Genomic DNA, 24,152 nt, shown 5'->3' with positions numbered 1-24,152 from the left:
AAAGAGTCTGTTAAACTTCCATTGACTATGATTTGTGCTGTTTGCTGTTGGTATATTGCTTTAATTGACTGTAAAAAATTATCTCCTATCTGCATTTTTTGCAATATCTTCAGCAGAAATTGCCAGTTAACTCGATCAAAGGCCTTCTCAGCATCCAAAAATATAAACGCAGCAGGGATCTGGTTGTTCTTTCCCAAATATTCTAATGCATTAATAATTAATCTGACATTACTTTTCATCTGTCTCCCTTGTATAAAACCTGTTTGGTCCGTATGTATCAATTGTTGAATGACCAACATTAACCTATTTGCTAATATTTTAGTAAAAATTTTATAATCTACATTCAGTAATGAAATGGGTCTATAATTTTTGGGTTGAGTAGTATCTTGATCTTCTTTGGGTATCAAAGATATAAACGCTGTCTTCCAAGATGGAGGGACTTTACCTTCCGTTTGAATCATATTAAATAATTCTCTAAGAGGTTCTACCATTTCTAACTGTAAGTTTTTGTAGTAAACCGCTGTCAAGCCATCTGTACCTGGTGCTTTCCCTGGCTTTAATTGCTTAATTACCTGCAGGATTTCCCCCGAGGTTATTGGTTGATTCAATTTTTGCCTGTGTTCTTCTCTAACTGAAGGTATTTTCTCCTTGTCTAAATATTTGTCTATGTCTAAACCATTAATTTTATCCCCTTTATACAGTTCTGTAAAAAATTCCCAGAAAGCCTTTTGAATCTCTTCCTGTTGGAACACCTCCTTCCCTCTGTAAATCAGTTTAGATATATTTCGAGTTTTCCTTTTTTTCCTAATCTGATAAGCTAACCATCTGCCAGGTTTGTTTGCATTACAAAAAGTATTGTGTTTTGCATATAATAAATTAGTAGCTACCTGGTCAGAGATCAACATGTCAAATTGAGATTTTAATATGTTAATAGCTTCCTTAACCTTTGTATCGTCTGGTTTCCTTGTTAACTCCAGCTCTTTTCTCTTAATTTCCTCTTCCAGTTCTGTTCGTTTTAGCCCTTGCTTATTTCTATGTGTTTTATTTATATTCATCAAAACTCCTCTCATATACGCTTTGCTTGCATCCCATACAAATTCCATAGATGTACCCTTATTCATATTCAAAACAAAATATTCAGATAGTAATTTTTTACAATCATTAATATAGTTTTCATATCTAAATAAATTTTCATTCAGTCTCCAAAACCTTCTTGCCTGCACTACCCTTCCCAACTCCATCCAAACTGGGTTATGGTCCGAAAGGACTCTAGCTGCAATCTTTGTTTTCTTGACCCTAGAAAGCAAATCATTAGTGGTTAGAATAAAATCGATCCTTGAAAGGGATTGATGCCTGTCCGAGAAGAAAGTGAAGTCATATTCCTCTGCATTTAGCTGAAAAATCTTTACTGCTTATATAATAATAAGCAAGCATAATAATAAGCATGCACAAGAATGCAAATAATACTCAACTTTATCTTTCGGCTCCTGGCTGAGTAAGTTAAGTTGTCGAATGCCTGGGGAACTTGGTCATCGCCTGGTATCTTTAGGAGTGTTTTCTCCCAGCTGTATTTCACTCACCCATTTGATAATCGAATATGTGTCTCTTTAAGTCCAGATGAGGTATCTTGGGGTGGGAAAGGCCATGGAGGGGACCTAGTGATGGAACAGGCCACCTGCTTCTTAAGACTATCCAAGGCCTCCTCTGATCCTCAGATTCTTCATTCTCCCTTCCCTGGGGTCCTCACAATTGCTTCAAACCTCTCCCCACCCCCAATTCAGGTGACTTACGTTATGAAGATGTGTCTCCTCTCCAACCTGTTTCTTTGCCTGCTTCTTCCTTTCTCATCAGCAAAGGACTTGATGAGGCCTCTGGTGACGAAAAAGGAGAACCAGAGACCTGCACGAAGCCTTCCAGGTCCACTTCATCATCGCTGGAGGCCTCATTAAGTGGATCTCCGGTGAGAAAGGATGCCCGGAAGGCCATTTGCGGGTCTCTGGGCCTCCTTTTTCATCACCAGAAACCTCATCAAACAAATCTCCAGTGAGAAAAGAAGTCTGGCAGGCCATGCACGGGCATCCTCTTTCATTGCTGGAAGTCTCGTCAAGTGGATCTCCGGTAAGAAAGGAGGTGGAAGGCCATGCACGGGCTGCGGTTCTCCTTTTTCATTGCCAGAGGTCTTGTCAAGTGGATCTCTGTCGAAAGGAAGCCCAGAAGACCGTGCATGCACCTCCAGGCCTCCTTTCTTATCAAATCAAAGGACTTGAGGATTGCGTCCCTGTGGGCTTTGGCAATCCTTTTTAAAAAGCCTTTGCTGGGAGGAACAGAACTTCAGAGGGAGGTGTCCGCCTGTCCCAAGCTCCACTGATGCCAACAAAGGCTTTTTGCAAAGGGCTGCCAAAGCCTATAGGAAAACAATCTCCCTGAAGGCTTCAGCAAGGAAACAACAAATGGAAGGAAGGCCTGAAGGACCAAAACCTTCTATTCATTTGCAAACATACAGGCCTCAATTTGCAGAGAATAGAGGCCTAAAGTATGAACTCACACAAGATCAGTAGCATGAAATCTTGTGCTACTGATCTCACATGATCTCATGTTACATCTGTTCTCGGTGAATGCACCGAAAGTCTGAAGAAATGAAGCAGGCAAAGAAACCTCAACAGAGAGGAGATCTTCACAAAATAAATGAGTATCCACAGTGAAAGTGACTGTGAAGACCCAGCTGGAGGATGGGGAAATAGTTGGAGCTAATGTTGCAGAGCCTCTATGGTCATTCGTAATAGTGAATAACTGCCATGGTGCTGCAATATTTTGGGTCTTGTTCGTAAATGCTAGGGGCGCTTATCACATAATTTCAAGCTAAGGGAATACTTGTAACCCAGGAATTACTTGTATTACTGCGAAATATGAACTGATTTTCTATTTCAGTTTTATGCTATTACAATATATTGCTTTGATTCACTGGTTTAATCCGAATTATATATTGGGGTGTTGTATGCCACACAGAATCGGTTAGCTTATTAGAACAGTCTGTAAGCCCTGTAAAAATAAATTAAATAAATTATCATGATTATCCAATTGGTATGTTAGTCTCAAGCTTGAACAATTGAAACCCTTTCATTAATATTGGATGACTGTTGCCTTGGATAATTCTACAGATTTGCTATGTTGGTCCCAATTAAAAATTCACTGATTGAAATTGTTATTGAGGATTAATGATTTTTATATTGTAAAATGTATGCATTTTGTTATAAAGTAATATATTCAGTCTTTTTAATTTTTAAAAAAACTGGTAATGTATTGAAGATTTTGTGTCTTTATAGATTAATATTAGAGAACATTAGATATTAAAGAATTACAGTACATTTCTATGTGAACTCTTCCTTAGCTTATGATTTATTAACATACTCACTTGATGATTGGTAAAAAAAGTAAGAATGGATTCATATTTATCACCATATTCACAGAAAGATATATGAGAAATGAATTTTAGCTCCATTTTCATTATCTAATTTGACTACTCTGAGAAAATAAAGGTCTTGTTTCCTTTCAGTGATGAAGAGTTTCAATTCTAACCCATCTAACTGGGAAATAGACAAACTGAACAGTGAGCTGAAGATGCACAATTTGGAAGTGGATTTGGAGAAACTGAGGGAAGAATGCAACCATCTTAGGAAGGAATTGCAAAAATCTGTAAGGAAAGTATTTCTACATTATGATTTCTGCCATAAGAAGGGTACATAAAGGGGTAAAATTAAATGTTGATATGTACAATTTCTCCCTCCTATTTTAATGGAATCAACATGTTTTGGTAAACTATATGAATGTTTATCGAGACTTCTAATTTTTTGTTTTCAAAAGTTCAGTGACTTTTGGTATCATTTCTAAATAGTCTCAAAAACAGGCTTTGTGTCTCTATACCTTTAGTTCATTTTAGTCCTAATAAGATGATTACAATTACTGTTATTTTGGTAGGTTTAAAAATGTACCTTAGTTTACCCTTATCTGGTGAATTTAGACTGTATATTTTGAGAACTCCACTAGATGGTGATAAAAGCAAAATGCCAAAAGTAGCCTAATAATTGTAGCTTGATAATTCTCTTGTATTTTCCAATCTGCTGTCTAAAATTTGCTGAACTATGTAATTAATGATGCTTATTTTTGAATCTATTGATTACAGTAGAATTGTTCATTTCAAACTTTATTTCAATTATTTCTCAGAAGATAGTAATCTAAGTTTTGTTTTTAATGTGGAGTTTTTATATATTTGCCATGTTCGTCCTTTTCAATAAACTCTTAGCTCTAAAATTATGTATGACTTAAGAACTGTAGCATGACATACATAGAATCACATTGATTATATCAAACTAACATTTAAATCTTAACCTGTATCTTAAGCAATCTTGTACAATGATATTTATTTAAGTTGCTAATGGAAGGAGCAAATTACAGTATTTTTCAAAGACGCACCTTTTCCCCCTCAAAAAAGAAGCTGAAAATCTGGGTGCATCTAATACACTGAATATAACATGTTTTGCCTCCCGAAACCCTGCCCCCTTCACCAAAATGGCCATACAGAGCCTGTAGAAGGCTTTCAGAGAGCTCCTGGGGGCTGGGGAAGGCAGAAATGAGTGAAAAATGGGCCATTTTTTGCTCAATTTTACCCTTCCACTCCACAGGAGCACTCTGGAGCCCCCTAAAGTTTATTCATTCCTTTGGGGGGGCTGTTTTCCAAAAAAATGGGCCGTTTTGGGAGGTTTGCAGAGTGCAAAAACTTTTTTTTAAAGTTTGCCTGTTCAAAACCTTGGTGCGTCTTATACTCCGGTGCGTCTTATACTCTGAAAAATATGATAGTAGTAATTTTTCTAAATACTTTGATACTTAAAGCCAAGGTTCAACATATATTGTTTTAAAATTGATTTAAGTAAGCCAGAGGATTCCAATTATTGGAAAGATTAGAAATGAAATAATTTTAATAAATTGTTTTGTGATTTAGGGGTGGTTGTTTTTTTTCTTAACATAATGTATGATCCTATCCAATGTGACTTAGCAGTATGAACTTCAAAATTTGTTCAAGAATGTATTGTTAAAAAATCCTAAGCTCACATGAAATGTGAATTCAGCCATTGTATATCAACCACTCTAAACTGGCATGTTTTAACATGACCAAAAGAAAATGGTCTTAGGGAGCTGTACTTGGAAACATTTAAATTAGAATTAGAGATATTGTGCAAATATTGTGCAATAAAATTTAAAAAAATGGAATGGAAATATTTCTTAAAATATTGTTTTTGCAGGAAGAACTATTTTATAAAAATGCATACTGAATAATATGGTCAGGAAAATATCCTTGCATAGATCTGAAATACAAAAGCATATTTAAAATTGTATACTTTCAGATAATTCATTAATATTTACATAGGATGAGAAAACATTATTCAGTTGTCATTTCTCAAAATATTTACCAGTATTCCAGTAAAAATAATTATTTAAAACATATTAAGTATTTTTCTGTCTAACTTGTAAAATATTCAGAGTGCACTTGAGCGCACAATGTTCAAATGTTTGTTTCTAGAGGTTACTTTCAAATTACTGTGTATAACAATGCAATTTTAATTGTGGTTTCCTGTCCTTGCTTCCATATCCAAACAATATATGTATCTTTCTTAGTCATTGGATGCTTCTACAATTTGTAATATATAATTAATTTGGCACTGTGAGCTTAATATATCAAATGGAAGAATCAAATATGATAAATTAATAAATTAAATCCCAATTCATAGTCATTCAGAATATCCAGAACCCAGAAGTCTGCTCCAATTATGTGGGAGAGCTTCACACACTTACTCTTTTTAAAAAATTCTACTGCATTTACATTTGTTCATGGTATTTATAATACACTTTTATGGGATTCAGAAAGGGAAGTTAAATGCAACTACAATTTTTTTTAAAAATCAAACAAAATTATTAATGCTAAGCGTTTTTGGTATGTCTTGAACAGGTTTATTTTTTCTTTGTACAAGTGAGGCACATCTGTAAAAAGCCAATAGGATCTCTTTGTTTTGACTTCCTTTCAGGTTGAATCCCAAGAAAGTTTAATAAATGGAGAGCTTATCCAACAGCAAAATATCCATAGGTATGCTTTTTTTTATTTTTAATGCATTTCAGCTAAGTCCTTTGGGGTAGCTTATTGAAGTCAAAGAAAAGTAATTGTTTTGGATAAGAATTATGTCACTCAATTAATGCATCTCACATTTACTTTACTTAGCACATGGCTGTCTTTGCCAAACATACATAATTGATAATTGGTCAAAAATGCAGAGCAGGCTATATAAGATACTGTACTTTACTCTGATACTCAATCATGTATTGGTTTTCAAGTGTTGATTTTGATTTCTGTATGGGTCAAAGAAACTTTAAATGTTGTCCTATCATCATCCACCTATTCAAATAGGCCAAATAAGATTATTAATGATCTTATAATAAGTAACTTTTCTTCTCTCAGACATTTTGTTAAATTATTATGAGGGATAGGACAGATCTTTCTTCTGAAGGTATGTTTTACTCTATTTTTAAAATTAGCTTTTCCCAGCCTTTGCTTTCTAATATGTTGGGCACATATTAGCTATGGTGGTTGGCTATGGTGGTTGGGAATTTTGATAATTGCAGTCCAATGCCCCATGTAAACAGCTTGAGAAATAATGTGCAAAATGTCTTGCTAGCAAAGTAAAATAATTTCTAATGTCTTAACTGTTAGGCTTACTTGGCTTTTTATTCACTGGTGCCACAAGTGCTATTTTGGATATTGGAATAGATTGAGGTAGATTTACCTATAGAATTTGATTGTGACACTTCTTGATTTTAGTTGTTATTTCTAAATATGACAAAACTTGCATCTAACACAGTGCCTTTATTCCTGTAAATGAAAAACTGAAGAAGTATTTTTGAATAGATAAGGAATATGGGTATGTAAGTAGGTGTATCATAGGATAAAAATATAGAATTTTAAGCTGAAGAAAAGTATATTTTGGAAAGTTGTTATCAACTAACTTATCTTCTTCATATAAGTGCTAATAGATTGAGGCCCATTAAGGTTTTTATGTTTTTATCTTTCCCTGTGATTTACTTGCAATAAAGATAAGAACCAGCTTTTAGAAAATCCCATAAAAATTAGCTCATAATACAGATAGCAAATAGTAATTGAGACATATTGAAATAATATATTTACAGTATTTAAAATGCTTATAATTTATGTTTTAGTTAGAAAGTGGTTCCCAGGTGAGTAAAAAGAAATCAATACTACTTTTGGCATTACAGCTGAGACATACATCACTTAAACAAATAACACTCAACTTTTATATAGATGTTATTATAGCTAGTAATTATGCCATCTTCTTAACATTACTTCAGGTGGTTGTTGCAGACCTGTTAGAAACATGGCAAACGATGCATTGTGAAGCAGTGTCATCATGCAAATGTCACAACTTATGTATTTGTATGATACATCACTATTCATCACGTCACTTTTATATAAGAGTTTGCTGATGACACTGATAATCATGTTAGCTGGAGACAACTTCTCCTATTGTCTGATGAATGGCTTTTGGGGAAAGGCTGATCTGAAGAATCTAACTTCTTGATAGAGTGACAGGATTGTTCTTTCCTTTTCTTTTTCTGTCCTGACAGAATCCTACTTAAGATGCTACTCCATATGAAAAATATGAACAGTTGCTCTTATAGATATTTTCTCTGCTGAATGACTAAGCTACCTACATAAGATTTTAATGTGGAAATTAGAATGGGACCTGGAAAAAATTTATTCCTTATTTTTTTATTTCTGATGGTATATTTTTTAAAAATACTTTTACTGTGAGCTGCCCAAAATCAGGGAATTGGTCAGCATACAAATTTAGTAATAAAAATATTAAAAGCAAACCCATTAAAATTACTAAAATACTGTAGGAAAATGCTTCTTGACAATACTTACTTCTTGGCATTAGCAGCTGCTTGTGTATTGCAAGATTGTTGTGAATCCACAACAGAAATTGGCATGATGACAAAGTAAAGTAAACCTATCTAATGCTAGTGTATTTTTCTAAATAAGGAAGATTATGGGGGTAGTTAAGTCCACAATGCTGCATGTTGAGACCAAATAGAGATGGAACTCAGTTACAAGTCCTTTCTTCAAAACATTGTTTATATAGGAGTTAAGAAAATGCTAGAGATCTAAAAAAGACATCAAAAATGTAACACTTGAATTAATATTTTCATTTCTCACAAGTGCATTTTTCTTGTTTTCCACTTGATGGAGTGATAGGACTTGATTACAAGAAGTTATTATATTTTGGCCTTGCGTCAAAGAAAAATTACACGGATGTGTGAAAATATATTTGGTTTCCATTCTATTGCCATTTCACTTAATTTGTCTCTTAATCTTGGCTATTTAATTAGTTGGCCAATGTTTTGCTTTTTTCCTCCCCCCACCAAAAAGGTATTTGGTATGTAGTGCTATCAATCCATCATCATTAGTGTTTTATTTTTAAAACCTCTTTCCTGTATTAATTTTTTATGCAAACAAGGATGTACAGATTTTGCATTGTAAAACCAGCTGTAATTCATATCACCTGTGAAAACAAGTCTACAGCTTTTTTCACAACTAAAAGAACTTGTTTGATATGTTTGTTTCAACAAGTACCCTTTGGTTTAATGTGGATGTTGCTATTAAACTAATATTCTTGTAAAATCTTTGTCACTTCTCACTGATAGGAAAGTATGTGATCAAATGTGAATGTTTAGTCTTAACAATTTTTACGTGCTTGTGGAGATGTGTATATTGGAGCAACATGGAATCTGGGAAGAGAGAGTGAGGCTGACTATGCGCACCTCTCCCTCACTTGAATCCAATTCACATGCAAGTCTTGACATTCCCCAATTTCCGTGAGCAAGCGATAAAGCAGCAATTGTGGATATACTAGTAGTTGTAGCCGCAGACTTGCACACAGGTAACTCAGGTCTAATGGTCATCTTCTTGCTGACCAAAGCAATAGCTTTGTCTACCTGAGTGACTCGTCTAGCCAACAAAGATTAGCATACAGAAAAAGGATGTGGTTATACATTCTTCTGGTGTGGACGCAGCAACAACGAACGCCATGAATCTGAAGTTGGCTTTGCAGTTAAGAATCACCTTGTCTGCAAACTTGTCAATCTACCCAAGGCATAAATGACCATCTCATGACACTGCATCTCCCACTACCAAGAGGAAAACAAGTTACATCAGTGCCTATGCACCCACAGTGACAAATCCGGATGAAGTAAAGAATAAGTTTTATGAAAATCTCGATGCCCTAATTTCATCCGTGAAGTACACCAACAGGCTGACTCTACTTGGCGATTTCCATGCGAGAGTAGGATCTGATTACTCTGCCTGGGATGGTGTCATTGGAAAAAATGGAATTGGCAAATGTAACAGCAATGGCCTATTACTACTGAATACATGTGCAGCTCATGATCTGATTATCACCAATACCATCTTTCTCCTGCCCACTCACAAAAAGCGTCCTGGATGCACCCCCGCTTCAAGCATTGGCATCTTATTGATTATCTTGTGTGGAGAAAAGACAGACAAGATGTAAGGGTCACCAAAGCCATGCTGAGCTCTGATTGTTGGACTGACCATAGACTCATCATCTCCAAATTAAGCTTTCACATCAAGCCAGAGAGACCTCCGCAGGGAAACAAAGCTGTGATAAAACGGATCAACGTCAGTAAATTGAGGAACCCCAACACAACAGCTTCACTAGCAGATCTTGACAACCAACTCTCAGAGCTGCAATTATAGGGAAATGCTGAGAACTGGGAATGCTTTCATGATATTGTGCACTCTTCTGCACTAAATGTTCTTGGACCCTCACACAAGAAACCGCAGGACTGGTTTGATGAAAACGATGAAGAGATCAAGGCCCTGCTTGCTGAAAAGCACAGCCTTCACCATGTTTATCAGAATGACCCGTAATCAACAGCTAAGAAAATGCCTGCAACAACACTTGCAGGACTGTACAGAGCAAAGATGCAGGACTCCTGGTTGAGTACCCAAGCAGATGAAATTCAGAAGCTTGCTGACAGAAATGATGCTAAATAGTTCTACGAAGCCATCAAATCCTTGTATGGACCTCAGCCTCAGGGAGCTCCCCCCCTACTGAATTCAGGTTGTGCAACTCATTACTGAGAAGGGACTCATTCTACAGCGATGGACTGAGCACTTCCAATCCATATTGAACCACCCATCTTCCATCAACAATGACACAATAGACAGAATACACAGGTGGATATCAACCACAGCCTGGAAACCCCACCACCAAAGACTGAAATCCTACAGGCCATCAACCAGCTGTTCAGTGAGAAGGACCCAAGATCTGATGCAATCCCAATGGAGGTCTATAAGGATGCAGTCCAGTGCTTGTTGACAAACTCACTCAGCTGTTCCAGTCTTTCTGGAATCAATCAAGGATCCATTTCTCAGGAACAGAAAGATGTGTCCATCCTCTACAAGAGGAAAAGGAATTGTCAAGTCTGCGATAATCGTAGAGGAATATCACTGCTTTCCATCTCAGGCAAGATCCTTGCACAAGTGTTGCTGACCACCTGACTGACCATCTGGAACAGGGTTTATTACTTGAGACAACAGTGCAGTTTCTGCAAAGAACATGGCACTGTGGACACGATATTCACAGTCTGACAGCTCCAAGAGAAGTGTCAAGAGCAGAATCATGATTTGTATACCGCCATTGTGGATCTCATTGAGGCTTTTGACATTGTCAGTCACAAAGATCTGTGGTACATCATGTTGAAGTTTGGGTGCCCTAGTAGTATGTCAGTTCCTGATGGTATGACAGCTTGTGTTCTGGACGATGGAGAAGCTTCAGAGGCCTTTTCTGTAAAAAACCGGTGTCAAGCAAGGGTGTGTGTTGGCACCAACCTTGTTCAGCATGTTTTCAGCCATGCTGTAAGATGCCTTCCAGAGCAGTTCTTTGGGAGTTAGCCTGAGATACAGGACCTATGGGAAACTTCAACCTGCGAAGGCTCCAGGCTGTCACCAAGATAAAGGATAAAGGTGCTACATGACCATCTCTTTGCTGACGCCTGTGCCCTAAATGCTGGATCAGAGTAGGAAATGCAAGCCAGCGTGGACAAATTTGTACTGGCATGTAACAATTTCGGCTTCCTCATCAATATAAAGAAGACCTAAATGTTGCATCAACCAGCTCCAAAAGCCCAACAGCAAGAGCCCACCAAGGGACAAAAGCTTCAAGCAGTTGACCAATTCACATATCTTGGCAGCACTCTCTCCCGTGCAGTGACAATTAACATTGAGGTCAACTTCCACCATGGCAAGTTGTGCCTTGCTGTAAAGCTCAAAGTCTATGGAGCAGTAGTGTTAACTACCCTGATTTATCCCAGTGAGACTTGGACTGTATACACTAGGCACACTAGGCAATTGAACCACTTCCACATGACCTGCCTCTGTAGAATACTGAGAATCTGGTGGCAGGACAAAGTACCAGACACAGAAATCCTCTCCAGAGCAGGACTGCAATCAGTTCACACCCTGCTGATGAAAGCCCAGACACACTGGGCCATGTTGCAAAGATGCCAGATCATCACATCCCTAAACAACTCCTCTATGGTCAGCTGCCTCAAGGAAAGTGATCACACAGGGGACAAAGGAAGCAATAAAAAGACATGTTGAAAGCCTCCTTCAAGTCCCTGGATATCAACATCACCTCCTGGAAAACCCTGCCACAAGATCAATTGACATGGTGCATACTGATCCACCAAGGCTGCCAGATATCTGAGGACATAAGAACAACCATAGCACAAGACAAGCAAGCACTCTGCAAAGCACTTTGCACTCTGCAAATGCTACAACAATGGTGCCCACATATCTGTCTGACATATGGCAGAACATTTCGTGCCCGTATAGGCCTTACCAGCCACCTGCGGACAGATCATAAACAGCCCACAACCTGTTAGATGTCAAGGTCCTCTTCGAACATGATGGACGAACATCACATCACATTGTGTTGATTCAAAATAACTAATTTTGATGTGATTAATAAAGTATGTGGCATTGTTTTTGTTATAATAAGAGGTATTGCTATAAACAATAAAGTTTTTTACCTTTCATACAGATGTTAGGTTTACCTTTTGATAAATAGCTGTTTTATGACTGCAATGGCAGGTATTTTGTTACATTGCCCAAACTCTGCTCTTAAAAGTCTGTCTATAGCTTTTGACCAAAAAAAAAAAGCCTATTGCTTTAATTAAAGTTATAAAAGCTAGCAGTTCAGTGCACTAAATGATACTCTAGTAGGAAAATTGTTGTAAATGAAAGTATACAATACTTGCTCTTTCACATCAACAGAATAGGAGTATGTTTGCCAAAAGTAATTCGCAGTGATGAGTTGACCAGATGTTTTCCGAGATGCAGATACTCTGCATGTGTGGTAGGCAGATATGAACAGAAATACGAGAATTAGTATTCCTTAATTTCTGCATAAGCTATATATCTAGTGGTTAAAGCAACAGGCTAGAAACAAGAAGACTGAGTTCTTGTCTCGTTTTAGACATGAAAGCTTGTTGGGTAACTTTCGGTCAGTTACTTTCTCTAAGATCAACTAATCTCATAGGGCTGTCATTGTAGAAAATGAGAGGAAGGAGTATGTGCACCACCCTAAATTATTTATAAAAATAGTAAAGGTGAAGTAAACATATTTTTTTCCACTCAATATTTTGTAACACTAGGACATTTTCAGGTGTATCCACATGCTTTAAGATAAATTATTCTTTGAGTTCAGAGATTCAGTTAGCTTGGAATGGGAGCCCTCTAATGTTTTTTTTTTTAATTCATCTTTATGAAGATACTGGTGTTACTTCCTTATGGCTAGGAACATAAAAGTTAAGCATTTGTGGCTGCATAGCAAGAAATTGGCATTTATGGTAACTGAATCATCCTTCCATACTGCAATATAAAATTTAATCTCATAGTCTGTTTCTCCCCATAACCATTGCTATAAACTGCAATACTTCTTTAAGCTATCCACATTTTTCAAGTCTTTTATTAGCTATCCCACACAAATTAGGTCACAATTTTGAGGAAGGACTGTGTGATACCTAAAGCTAGTCAATTTTGACTTAGCCACAGGTATTAGGGAAAGACTAAAAAATATTTTAAGCATCCTTAGTTGGCATAAGAGTTCATTAGAAATATGCTTGTATATTTTTTGTCTAGAGGTTAGGTATTGGACTAGAAACATAGAAATGTATTAGAACTTATGTTTATGTTTGGAGGTCAAGTGGGTGACTTGGGACCAGTCATTCTCCTCAGCCCTTGGAACAATGCAGTGGCAAACCACTTATATAAATGGTGCCTAGAAAACTGCAAAGACTTGTTTATTCAGTCACCTGAAATCAGGTCTGACTCAGTCAAAAAAAAAAGAGAGGAAAAGTTCCTATGTTTTATGGGTACTTCTCAGTATATCAGAGATCAGTGGTAGGGGGAGGGTATTTTTTCCTCTATAATTTTAGAACTAAGGATTGCTAAATGAATCCATTTATTCAGGGTGAGCAAATAAGTGTGCGCATGTATCTTAAAATGAGATTGTTAAGCGAAGGCCATCAATGGAATACATAAATACAGAATTAATTAAAATACATTAAAAAGATGTGGAGAAGCATTAGTAGGGAGCCATTATTAATACAGATAGTCTTTAGCTTGCAATGGCAATTGGAATCAAGTTGCCATTGCTTTAGATTTAGAATAGAATAAATAGGGTTGGAAGGGATCTTGGAGGTCTTCTAGTCCAACCCCCTGCTTAGGCAGGAAACCCTATACCATTTCTGACAAATGGTTATCCAATATCTTCTTTAAAACTTCCCGTGTTGGGAGGATTTACAACTTCTGGAGGCAAATTGTTCCCACTGATTAATTGTTCCGTCAGGAAATTTCTCCTTAGTTCTAAGTTGCTTCTCTCCTTGATTAGTTTCTACCCATTGCTTCTTGTCCTGCTCTCAAGTACTTTGGAGAATAGCTTGACTCCCTCTTCTTTGTGGCATCCCTGAGATATTGGAACACTGCTATCATGCCTCCCCTAGTCCTTCTTTTCATTAAACTTGACAAACCCAATTCCTGCAACCGTTCTTCATATGTTTTAGCTTCCAGTCCCCTAATAATCTTTATTGATCTTCTCTGCACTCTTTCTAGAGTCTCCACATCTTTTCTACATTGTGGTGACCAAAACTGAATGCAGTATTCCAAGTATGGCCTTACCAAGGCATTATAAATGGTATTAACACTTCACATGATCTTGATTCTATGTGTTTATGCAGCCTAGAACTGTGTTGGCTTTTTTGGCAGCTGCTACACATTGCTGGCTCATATTTAAATGATTGTCCACTAGGACTCCAAGATCCCTCTCACAGTTACTATTATTGAGCAAGGTACCACATATACTGTACCTATGCATTTTGTTTTTCTTGCCTAAATGTAGAATCTTACTTTTTCACCAGTAATTCTGGTAGGCCTGATTGCTGTTGTTAAGTGAGGACCTTATGTGATTTTTGACTTCCTGCTAGCTTCCCATTGACCTTATTTTGCAACGGTGGTTGGATTTTGTGACCATGGCTTGCTAGAGTGTTGTAATTGTGTGCTGGATATCTGGATCAGAATCATGTGACCATGTTGCAATGACTGGAACTTTGAGAAAAAAATCTTAAATACCATTTGTTCAGCAAGTCTTAAGTACCATTTGTTCAGCACTGTTGAAATATTGAACAGTCACTGAAAAAATATTTATAAACATAAGAATTACATGCACTTTCTCTTCATCTGTTGCCATACAGCAATATTTTGTTAAACCAATTAATTCAAAGTATATTTTGTATAAATTAAGGAGTTAGTCTTTTATATCGAGGTATTGCATCCTTCCTCTTGTTCTTGAATCATTATCTTTTGAAGTTTCTTATCTGCTTAAACTTTTAAAATATGTTTTAGTGAACGCATTCAGCAGGTATACAGAGAACTGAAGAGGGAGATGTCTAATTTGCATCTGGTGACTGAAGTGCAAGTTGAGATGCTGAAGAAGCTGAAACTTATTCCATCTACAACTAAGAAAGGCAAGTACAGGTTTGTCTGAAAGGGCATAGAACTATACATCATTTTGAAATTCAGGTTGTTACTACATCTTAACTCAGTTGTATCAATTTAGACTGATAGACTCATTTTTATTGTAATTCCAATCTACTTTTTTCTTTAACTGGTCAACTTCACACATAAAAGGTGTTGCTGATGCGGTTTTCCTTTTTATGCTGTATCTCTTGTCACTTTCCCCCCTCAATCAGATGCGATTTGTACAAGAATGAGGTGTTAGGTGTATTTGACCTTTTATTGGAACTATTTTATATTTTTAAAAACAACAGATAACTCTTCAGTTTTCAAATGTACTTTTACACAATTAACTTTTTAAGACTATAAAAACAAAAATTATGATTTATTACCTTTTTACTAGAGTAATTTGTTAATCTTAAGATTCATTTTATATGCAGTATTTCTACAGAGAAAGTACTTTTGATAATTAGATTCCAAGCTTATTTTTAAATGGAAAATTGACTGCTCAGGAAATTTTTTGCACCCTCACAATTCTTAAATTGCAGTCTTTCTTCCAACATTGAAAGGCACTTGAATACAAATTGTTAACTGTTTTTATGTGAATAGAAGCCAAATTAAATATGTATGTTTAATTGGCCCATGATTATGTCATAAGATGAAGATGAAAGTTGCACTTTAAAATGAATTTAATGAAATGTACAGGGCCAAAATCAGTCTGTGTTGTTGAGAGATTCATATACTTTGTTGAGAGATTTTCCCGAGGCTACTTGTTTTAAGGAAGCATAGGGCTAAGAGTTAAAAGTTAGGTGTGGGAAAGAGTTAGCTCTTGTTACTCCTCTGGTGTGTTAAAAGTTTAAAAAGCCAGCCATGCTGGATTAGTCCATAAGGTACGGGTTGTATAGAAATAAATATGAGAGCTGATCAAAAAAAGAACAAGCTTCTTACAATAATATATCATTAGGAGATAAATCTGTAATTAAAGAAAGAGATATCTGGTAGGTATTGTTAATAGCATCTGAATTGTATTAAGTGTGAATGATTCACATTAGCCCCCAAATTAAACATACATGGTTCTTTCCACAGTGCCATCCTATACCTCTGTTCAGTGTATTGAAGATCTTGAAAGGGATGCTACCAACCTCCACTTAGGTGCTTCAGGAGCAATATGCAAAAATAGATTACTTCAAACAAGTGATGATGTTTTTGGTAATCTTGCATCATCCTCACCGTGTACTAATGAGAAATTTAGCTCTTCATGTGAGTCTCCATTTCTGGAACATAACTCCTATGGAAAAAATTCTCTAGAAGATAATTCTTGGGTATTTCCAAGCCCTCCAAAACCTAGTGAAACAGTATTTTGGGAAATGAAAAACAGAGTGACTCACTTAAACTTTCCAGGAAACAACTTGGATCAGTATAACCAAAATTGCTTGCATAAGAGCTAAGAACAGTAGGAGGAACTTGAAACTAATCCTGAACAAGGTCTTGTACTTGTACTTGTTAGTAGAAAATAAGTAATGGGGTGGAGTATAATGAACTTGGATGAGTTGGATGAGATTTTCCCTGTTATCTAAACTTGAAAAACAGTGAGTACAAATACGGTGAATGATTTGTTATATCCTCAATTTTCTGATTACCCATTAACAGATTTCTAAAATATTAAATTGTGGAGGAATAAAACAAAAGCAACATGTGTTATGAATAATATGTACATTCAAACATGAAGCTATGAAAAGGACTTAGTTTTTGGATAAGTTTTGATTTAAGGTCAGGTAATTAATATATTAAATTCTGAAGCAATCTCTGGCTTTTTATTAATGGATAATATGCTGAAAATGAGATCATTCAATTTATCAATTTATCCTCAGTACCTCATGGTAAAAAATTTTGAAATAGGGTAAAATGGAAAAGTTTCTAAATGCTGCAGTAAAATATCACTTCACAAATAATAGCATCATGTATTTATTGCTTCCTTTTGGGGGGATTTCCTGTCCAAAATGCTATAACAGTTTTGAAGTGAAATATCCAGGCTCCTTAATACAGCTAGGAAGAACTGTAACATTCCAAATAATTTAATCTTTCTGTGATTCCACATTTCTGATATATTCTATACTAAAAAAGATGCATTTGATCCAAAATATATGGGTAACCTGATTGTTTTAATAGCATTGAAATAATTTTATGTCTTTTCTGTCTCATTTTATTAGCAGTAAATTTTGGTTGATCTATTATACCCTCAAATCAGTAGTGATGATTTTACCAGCATATAAATGGATAGATTTCTAACAGCAGTTTTATGTACCTGGATTTGAGATGCAGAAAGAGTGAGGGGAAAGGTCAGAAGGACCTGACAATATAATGATGGACCAGCTGCAAGTTTTGTTTACTTCAGTGCCCAAATCTCATCTGGTCATTCCCTCATGTACAATTCATGTATCTTGCCATTTTCCATTTGTTTCTGAATGTGTACTTGAAACATGAATAGAGAAAAGTAAAATCTATAGTGGAAGAAATAATTGTATTTTTCTGAAAGATAAAAATTTTCCATGTGGTTGTGTAGATGAGCAGCACAACCATAACAATGTTATTTCCCCTTCTTCCTGTGCATTGCATTTTGTATAATTCAGTACTGGTGCTTTCTTCCTTTTATTACTAAAGAGAATATAATCTGCGGAGCAAGGTGAAAGTGTGGAGATTTTTTCCTGTGTTAATGAATGGCACACATGATGTTCCTCAGATTTTTAAAAAAATATTGTCTTGTTCACATATCCTACCTTGTCTGTGATTAATGGAAATAGTGTCAGATGCAAGAATTTATTCTGACCAATGAACATAGCTGACTCAAGGGAGTACAATCCTCCTGTAGAGTAATAGAACAAACTCCAATATGCATATAATAAATCTAAGCCACTGATTTCAACTGATAGAATCAACTACCTGTGTAATAAAAAGAAGTAGAAGTAGCCATTTCTGTGACTGCATAGCTCTAATGTTTCTCAGGACTGCTTTTTTGGATTACAGATTCTTGAATAAGTTACCATTATTTAACATGCCAAGCTGCTTCATGTTTTTAATGATGTATTGAGGATCCAGCCATGTTTTTAAAAAACTTACTTTTGTTTGAAGCAATTTTATGCAATTGAAACCTTTTTTATTTTGAATGCTCTGAACTGTATATTCATCTATGCTAATTAAAATCCTAAATTTGAGTAAATTCTGATTCTAACCCAATTTTGTATCTGAGTGGAAAATAAAATCTGGAGTAGGTTTCATTGTTATAATTAGGAATGTGTAAACTTCTTTCAATTTAGTAATGTAGCATTCTCTTGCCGTTCCAAATCAAGACATTCTTGGGGTAGAAAGGCTTTAAGTTGACCCTAACATTTGACTGTTTCATTTATATATCTAAAATAATATAATCTTATTTAAAATTTATATTTTCAAATAGATCAAAGTAGAATACATTAGAAAAGAAAGGGGGGAAAAAGCAAATTAAACAACAGTACTAAGTATAAAAGATTGGGTGATCCATTTCTAATTATGCCTGTTGTGTTTTACCAGTTGCTCTGAGATACTGAAGCGACATTTTAATCTCTTAAAACTCTATGATACAGAACCCTTGAAAATCTATATTAATGTGGTTTTCTTAAAAAATTGTATTCCTAGATGGCTAATTTATAGAGAATAAACATTTTTTTTGATCTGAGAATGGCCTTTTGATTCTCACTACTATTGTTAAAAACTGGTCAGGAGGGGTTTGTATCATGAAGCATTCATGACATTATAAATTTGAAGTGCTTACAAGGTAAATTTAATCATAGTTTGCTTCTTAAATCTATCATTTTACTGGTGCTGATGTAAAGAGAATACATTTTCTTTCAAGTTTCATGCAGATAGCATCATTTGAAAAATTATTTTGAGCTGCCAACTCTTGGAATGAGAGTTTCTAGTGTCTGTCATTAGTAATAACTAGAATTAAAGATCAGCTGTTCCGTTATTTTTTAATCCAGAGCTACGAAGTTAGGTTATACTATGCTAAATGCTACAACCCAAATCGCAGAACATTTATTTTAAAAATTGTAGTAGGAAATAACAAGAATACAGTTCTCTTAGATCTTCAATTAAAAATCTACTTAGAATACCATATGATATAATCTAAAACAGTAATCCCAAACTTTCTGTCTTGGCGAACCGGTAGAGGGAGAGAGGGGATAGTTCCATATGAGTGGCAGGTGCGTATGATTGTGCACTTGCATGGGTGACCTTCATGTGCAAGCCCACCACTCACGCTAATGCAGCTTTGTGGATGAGTGCGAGCACCCATTGCTTCCATGGCCCGGTTCATGGCATGGTAGTGAACCATGGCCTGGGGGGTTGGAGATTCCTGATCTAAAATAATAAATCAGCATTAAAAGAAGAACCTATTTTTTTTTCAATTTTTAAAGCCCTGTGGCTCAGTTTTCTGAAAGCTTTTTTTTTTTTGCTAGTCTGTTGAGCTTCTTAATTGCATGAAATTATAGCCGAACCCTAGAATAATAGACTACACATGGACACCAAATAGTTTAACAAATCAAAGACAAGAACTCTTTATATCTTTAGCAAATGCATATGTGCATCTATACACATCCAAAACTGCTTGCAAAGTAAATTGCAGTGCATTGTTCATGCAATCCACCCAATCATTTATGGACTTTCCCATAGGAAAGTTCAGATAAAAGCCATTTTCCAGGCAGGCTTTTGTAGCTGTGTTTAAATGTTCTTTCAACACCTCACTGCCCATTCATCCTGGCTAAAAGTGATAGCAACAGGGACTTGACTCATCTCTGCTGCATTGGTTAGAAAACTTTGTAAAAAAGCAGCCAAATCAGAAGTTATAAATAACTGTAGGACTCCGAATGGGACTGTGTTTTCTTTTTCATGCACAGCACACTCAAAGCAGGTTCCAAAGAGAGCAGGCTCCAAAGTCATAACCTTTTACACCTTGATATTCTTTACTGATCAATCTTTTGGTTCACTAGCTCCTTTTTTCAGAAAGAATAAGGACCATCTATTTTATATGTAGAAACTCAACCAGTAATCAATGCAAAAGAATGGGAAAGCTGGAAAATCTTTGCCATGTGCAATAGATTTTTTAAATGAAATGGGGGAAAAGTATATAGCAAGGAAAAATCAATTCAATTTCAGTCAATTTTGAGATGAGTCATTACATACCTGTCATTTAATATGACATAAGTTATACGATATATTTTGTGATATAATATTCTTCACATTAGGGGAAAAAGCAAGATGCTAAAATTTATGAAGATTTATTTTCATATATTTTGGATGAGAACCAATTCCCTGAGAAGCATTTTTATCATATATTTGAAAAGGGTTGCATAAGTAGTTAAATAGAGACACATTTTTTATTCGATGTTATTAAAATAGCCCCCGATTACAAAGCTCACCCCCACATTATAAAGATCATTCTGTTACACACTTTTGTCTCCACTTTCCACATCACCTATTTTATCTGGATTCTTTGATAGGACATTCAGTTCTATTTCTTTGCATCTCAGATATAACTCAAGAAATCATATCTTAACACCACAATACTGTAGATTTTGAAGGTAGAATTGATGAATATCAGATGTAAAGTGATGTTGACACTGTCTTCACTCTTCAAATATTGTATTTTAAATCTTCTCACAAATTCAAGTGGATCAAATGGATCAAAATTTATTTCCCTAAATTTAACGATACCACAAAAACAACATTGGGAAATATTGCACAAACAATGAATTATAGTATATGGCTAAGAAACCTATGAGCTCTTAGTGATTCTTTGATTAAAATGCAAAGGTAATATTACATTTTCTGAAATTTCCAGCATTTATAACCAGAGATAGTGGAATTTGTAGCTGTCTCTTTGCTTTTATTATTTATTTTTATATCATTCCTATAAGGAAATTGTTTTCCCACTAAACCTAGCATAACTGGTGGTCAGTTATAATGGAAATTATAGTCTAATAATACCTGGAATGTCATGGGATTCTTCCACAATTATTCTTTTGTTTTGAAAATGAGTACTTGTTCTGATTGAGATGAGAAAATATAGGAATAAAACTATTAAAAAGTATCCAATGATAGAGCACTCTGGGGAAAAAAGTCCTTATTCAGAATGTATTGAAATTCTGAGCATAAGGAAGACTGTAGACTAGGCTTCTACTATTTTGAAACAGGTGTTGCTTGGAAGAATATTTTAGAATCTTTATGCAAAGTAACAAAAGCACAGGCCCAGGTTTCTTGTTACAGTTTAACCAACCAGGGATTAGAAGATAAGGTGACAATCCCCACTGCAAAAATCAATTGAGAAACCTGTTTTCCATCTACACAAATGCCTCAATAATAAGAGGAGTAGAGCCTTAAAAACTAAACACAATTTGATATTCAATAGCCCATTACTCCACATGTAACTTACACTAATCAGCCAAAGTACCAATACACTTACAGTTACAATAAGGATGCAGTCTGAACTGTGTTAGTCCTGCCTAGTTGTACATGTTTTCTTGGTAAGAGATCTAATTTACTGATGCATATAACAGAAAGATTAGCAGAATGGCTCATTTTCATATTTAACAAGCAATTTATATAGGTAGTCCTTGATTTATGACAACAATTGAGCCCAAAATTTCTGTTGCTAGTGAGACAGTTCTATTTTACTAACTTTCTTGCCACAGTTATTAAGTGAATCACTACTGTTGTTAAATTAGTAACATGATTGTGAAGTGAATTTGACTTCCCCATTGACTAATTGTCAGGTTTGGAAAAGATGATCACACGACACTGGTACATTGTAACTGTCACAAATATGAGTCAGTTGCCAAGTGTATGAATTTTATGTAACCGTGCAAATACTGCAATGTTATGTTATAAGGTTATAAGTGTGAAAAACAGTCATAAGTCACTTTTCAGTGCTGTTGTAACTTTCAGCATCACTAAACTGCATTCTGTTGTTTCTTGAACCATCTATTTCCCTTCTTAAATGCTTTCTAGCAGCCTTCTTAAATTCAGTGATTATTAGAGGGGTTGGGACTTCAAAATGAGGATTATATTCTTCATGTATCTTAACATGTGGCAATCTGTAGGAACTCTTCTTCTCAAGCAATTCTACTTTAAAATTTTGTGTGGAGTTTCTCTCAAAGATCTGTCAGTTCAGATTCTCTGGGGGGTATTCACTTGGCAAACCAAACCTTATTAGGTAATTAGAGAATAAAGAAATCTTGCAAAGGACCTCTGCTCTGTTACTTGCAGATATTGTACATATCATGTACAACCAAATAGTTCACCTGTGTTAGAGTAAAAAATGGAACGACATTAACATTAAAAAGAACCATGGGGAAATCATTACACAATCTTTCCTTCCCAAAGAACTCCATTTTGTCACATTTTAAATATTGTAAAATTTATATTATCCAAATAAATAAGAACAAAAGATGGAGATTTATTTTGCGGTGTCCTGAAAAATAGGTATATACAATGATTGAATGTGTTGTGAATCAGCTGCATGTTTAAATGAACTGAGGAATTACTACTGAGTTACTAAATTGAATAGCCAGATTCTATTAGCTTTTTTAGCATAGGCATGTTCTTCAGGATTTCTGTATATTAATTTCATTTATTTTGAGAGATTTAGACTAAGGAAGTCAGAAAGAAGTTGCTGTGCCTACATAAGTTCAAGTTTCAAATGTCAGCCATATAACTTGCCTAGGTGCTAGTAGAATGTTTCTGATGAGGAACACCTTGTGCTGCCCTGTGTTCTTCCCTGGTTTTCAAATATTCAGCCTTGCATTCTTCATAAAATGCTGGATCACTATAGCTAAAAAAGTAGGCAAAATATGTGCATTAATTTCTCCACTCAATTACATGTAAAAGTTTTAAAGCAAGAAGGAATAGTACTGGGAATCCTGTAACACCAACTATCTAAAGTATATATTTTGGGGGAATGCAAATCACATCAGCATTAAATGTTTAAATGAAAGCCTATCTGCTATGGCAAAAAAAGTTCAAAAAATTCTCTATTGAGGGACACTAATTTTCAGTATTCTGTGCCTTCATTGCCTACTTAAATACATAAACTATACATGGAATTACAAAAATGTACCCCTCACAATCATGTCCTATGGAAGGCTCTATTAGACAACCCTGAGTGCTTTGCAAGTGTACTTTGCATGCACAAACATTTTCCCTAGGTCTGGAAGCCAAGTTGTTGTGTGCAAATATGAATGGGAAAACTCTCAACATAGCTTACTGTATGCTGAACCTTCTAGAGGATATGGATATCACAATAAACCATGGAAGTGGGCTTAATGTTAGGCCTTGTAAAATGCTTTGCAAAGAAAGAGAAATCATAGGCACAAGTAAACCATTTTGTCTATGAAAATAAAAGCAAGTAACCTAGCAGAGGCAAAATTCAGTAATGGAAGAATATAAACTTCCCCACAGGTAAGAAAGAATACAGGTAATCCACACTGACCAACTATTTAAGTGACCAAAGTTATTAGGGCATTGAAAGAGGGGAACCTAAGACAGGTCTTCATGGTTATAGCCATCACAGACTCTTCACAGTAAAGTTGATTGTGATTAGAGTGCTTGGCAACTGGTTCACAATTCTTATAGCTGCAGTATCCTGTAGAAACTTTAAAAGTTTCTTATCTTTGGGGTGTTTTTTTTTTAAAATGGAAGAATCCCTGTCTAATCCCTGCTTTTTTCCCCTCAAGACAAAATCTTACTGATGCATTTTTTAAAATTTTCCTTCTAATGCAGGATTTATTTATTTTTTAAAATTTTTGCAGGTTATCTGTTTGATTTTGTTTTAACATTCCCTTGATGCTCAGTATTGTTGCTACAAATCAAATCATTTTAAAAATAGAGACACCACACATAAGTATCTTTCATATATCAGGAACTTTCTGAGTAAATCTAGCAATTTTACAGCTTTCAAATACAC

The 24,152-nt window shown here is 35.4% G+C and overlaps 2 protein-coding genes across 6 annotated transcripts in view; one reads left to right on the top strand and one right to left on the bottom strand.

Moving 5' to 3' along the window:
- The window catches only part of AZI2 (5-azacytidine induced 2), a 31,847-nt gene extending 10,936 nt beyond the window's left edge, over positions 1–20,911 (top strand). For all 4 annotated transcript variants that reach the window (XM_032236780.1, XM_032236778.1, XM_032236781.1 and 1 more), the window contains 4 exons: positions 3,554–3,693; positions 6,078–6,136; positions 15,050–15,171; positions 16,247–20,911. In XM_032236780.1, the coding sequence (XP_032092671.1) occupies positions 3,554–3,693; positions 6,078–6,136; positions 15,050–15,171; positions 16,247–16,608 (683 nt within the window). In that variant the 3' untranslated portion in view covers positions 16,609–20,911. The remainder of the gene's footprint in view (positions 1–3,553; positions 3,694–6,077; positions 6,137–15,049; positions 15,172–16,246) is intronic.
- The window catches only part of CMC1 (C-X9-C motif containing 1), an 85,826-nt gene continuing 81,395 nt past the window's right edge, over positions 19,722–24,152 (bottom strand). Inside the window, exons 4-5 of one of the 2 annotated variants that reach the window (XM_032236783.1) lie at positions 22,910–23,021; positions 19,722–20,889 (exon numbers count right to left, since the gene is read on the bottom strand). In XM_032236783.1, the coding sequence (XP_032092674.1) occupies positions 22,910–23,021 (112 nt within the window). In that variant the 3' untranslated portion in view covers positions 19,722–20,889. Of the gene's footprint in view, positions 22,492–22,909; positions 23,022–24,152 lie in introns of both variants that reach the window. The other variant, XM_032236782.1, reaches the window with a different exon arrangement.

The sequence above is a fragment of the Thamnophis elegans genome, chromosome Z (genome assembly GCF_009769535.1).
Source record: "Thamnophis elegans isolate rThaEle1 chromosome Z, rThaEle1.pri, whole genome shotgun sequence".
Lineage (NCBI taxonomy): Eukaryota > Metazoa > Chordata > Lepidosauria > Squamata > Colubridae > Thamnophis > Thamnophis elegans.
The sequence above is the reverse complement of the archived record's forward strand: the minus strand, read 5'-3'. Positions and strand labels throughout refer to the sequence as shown.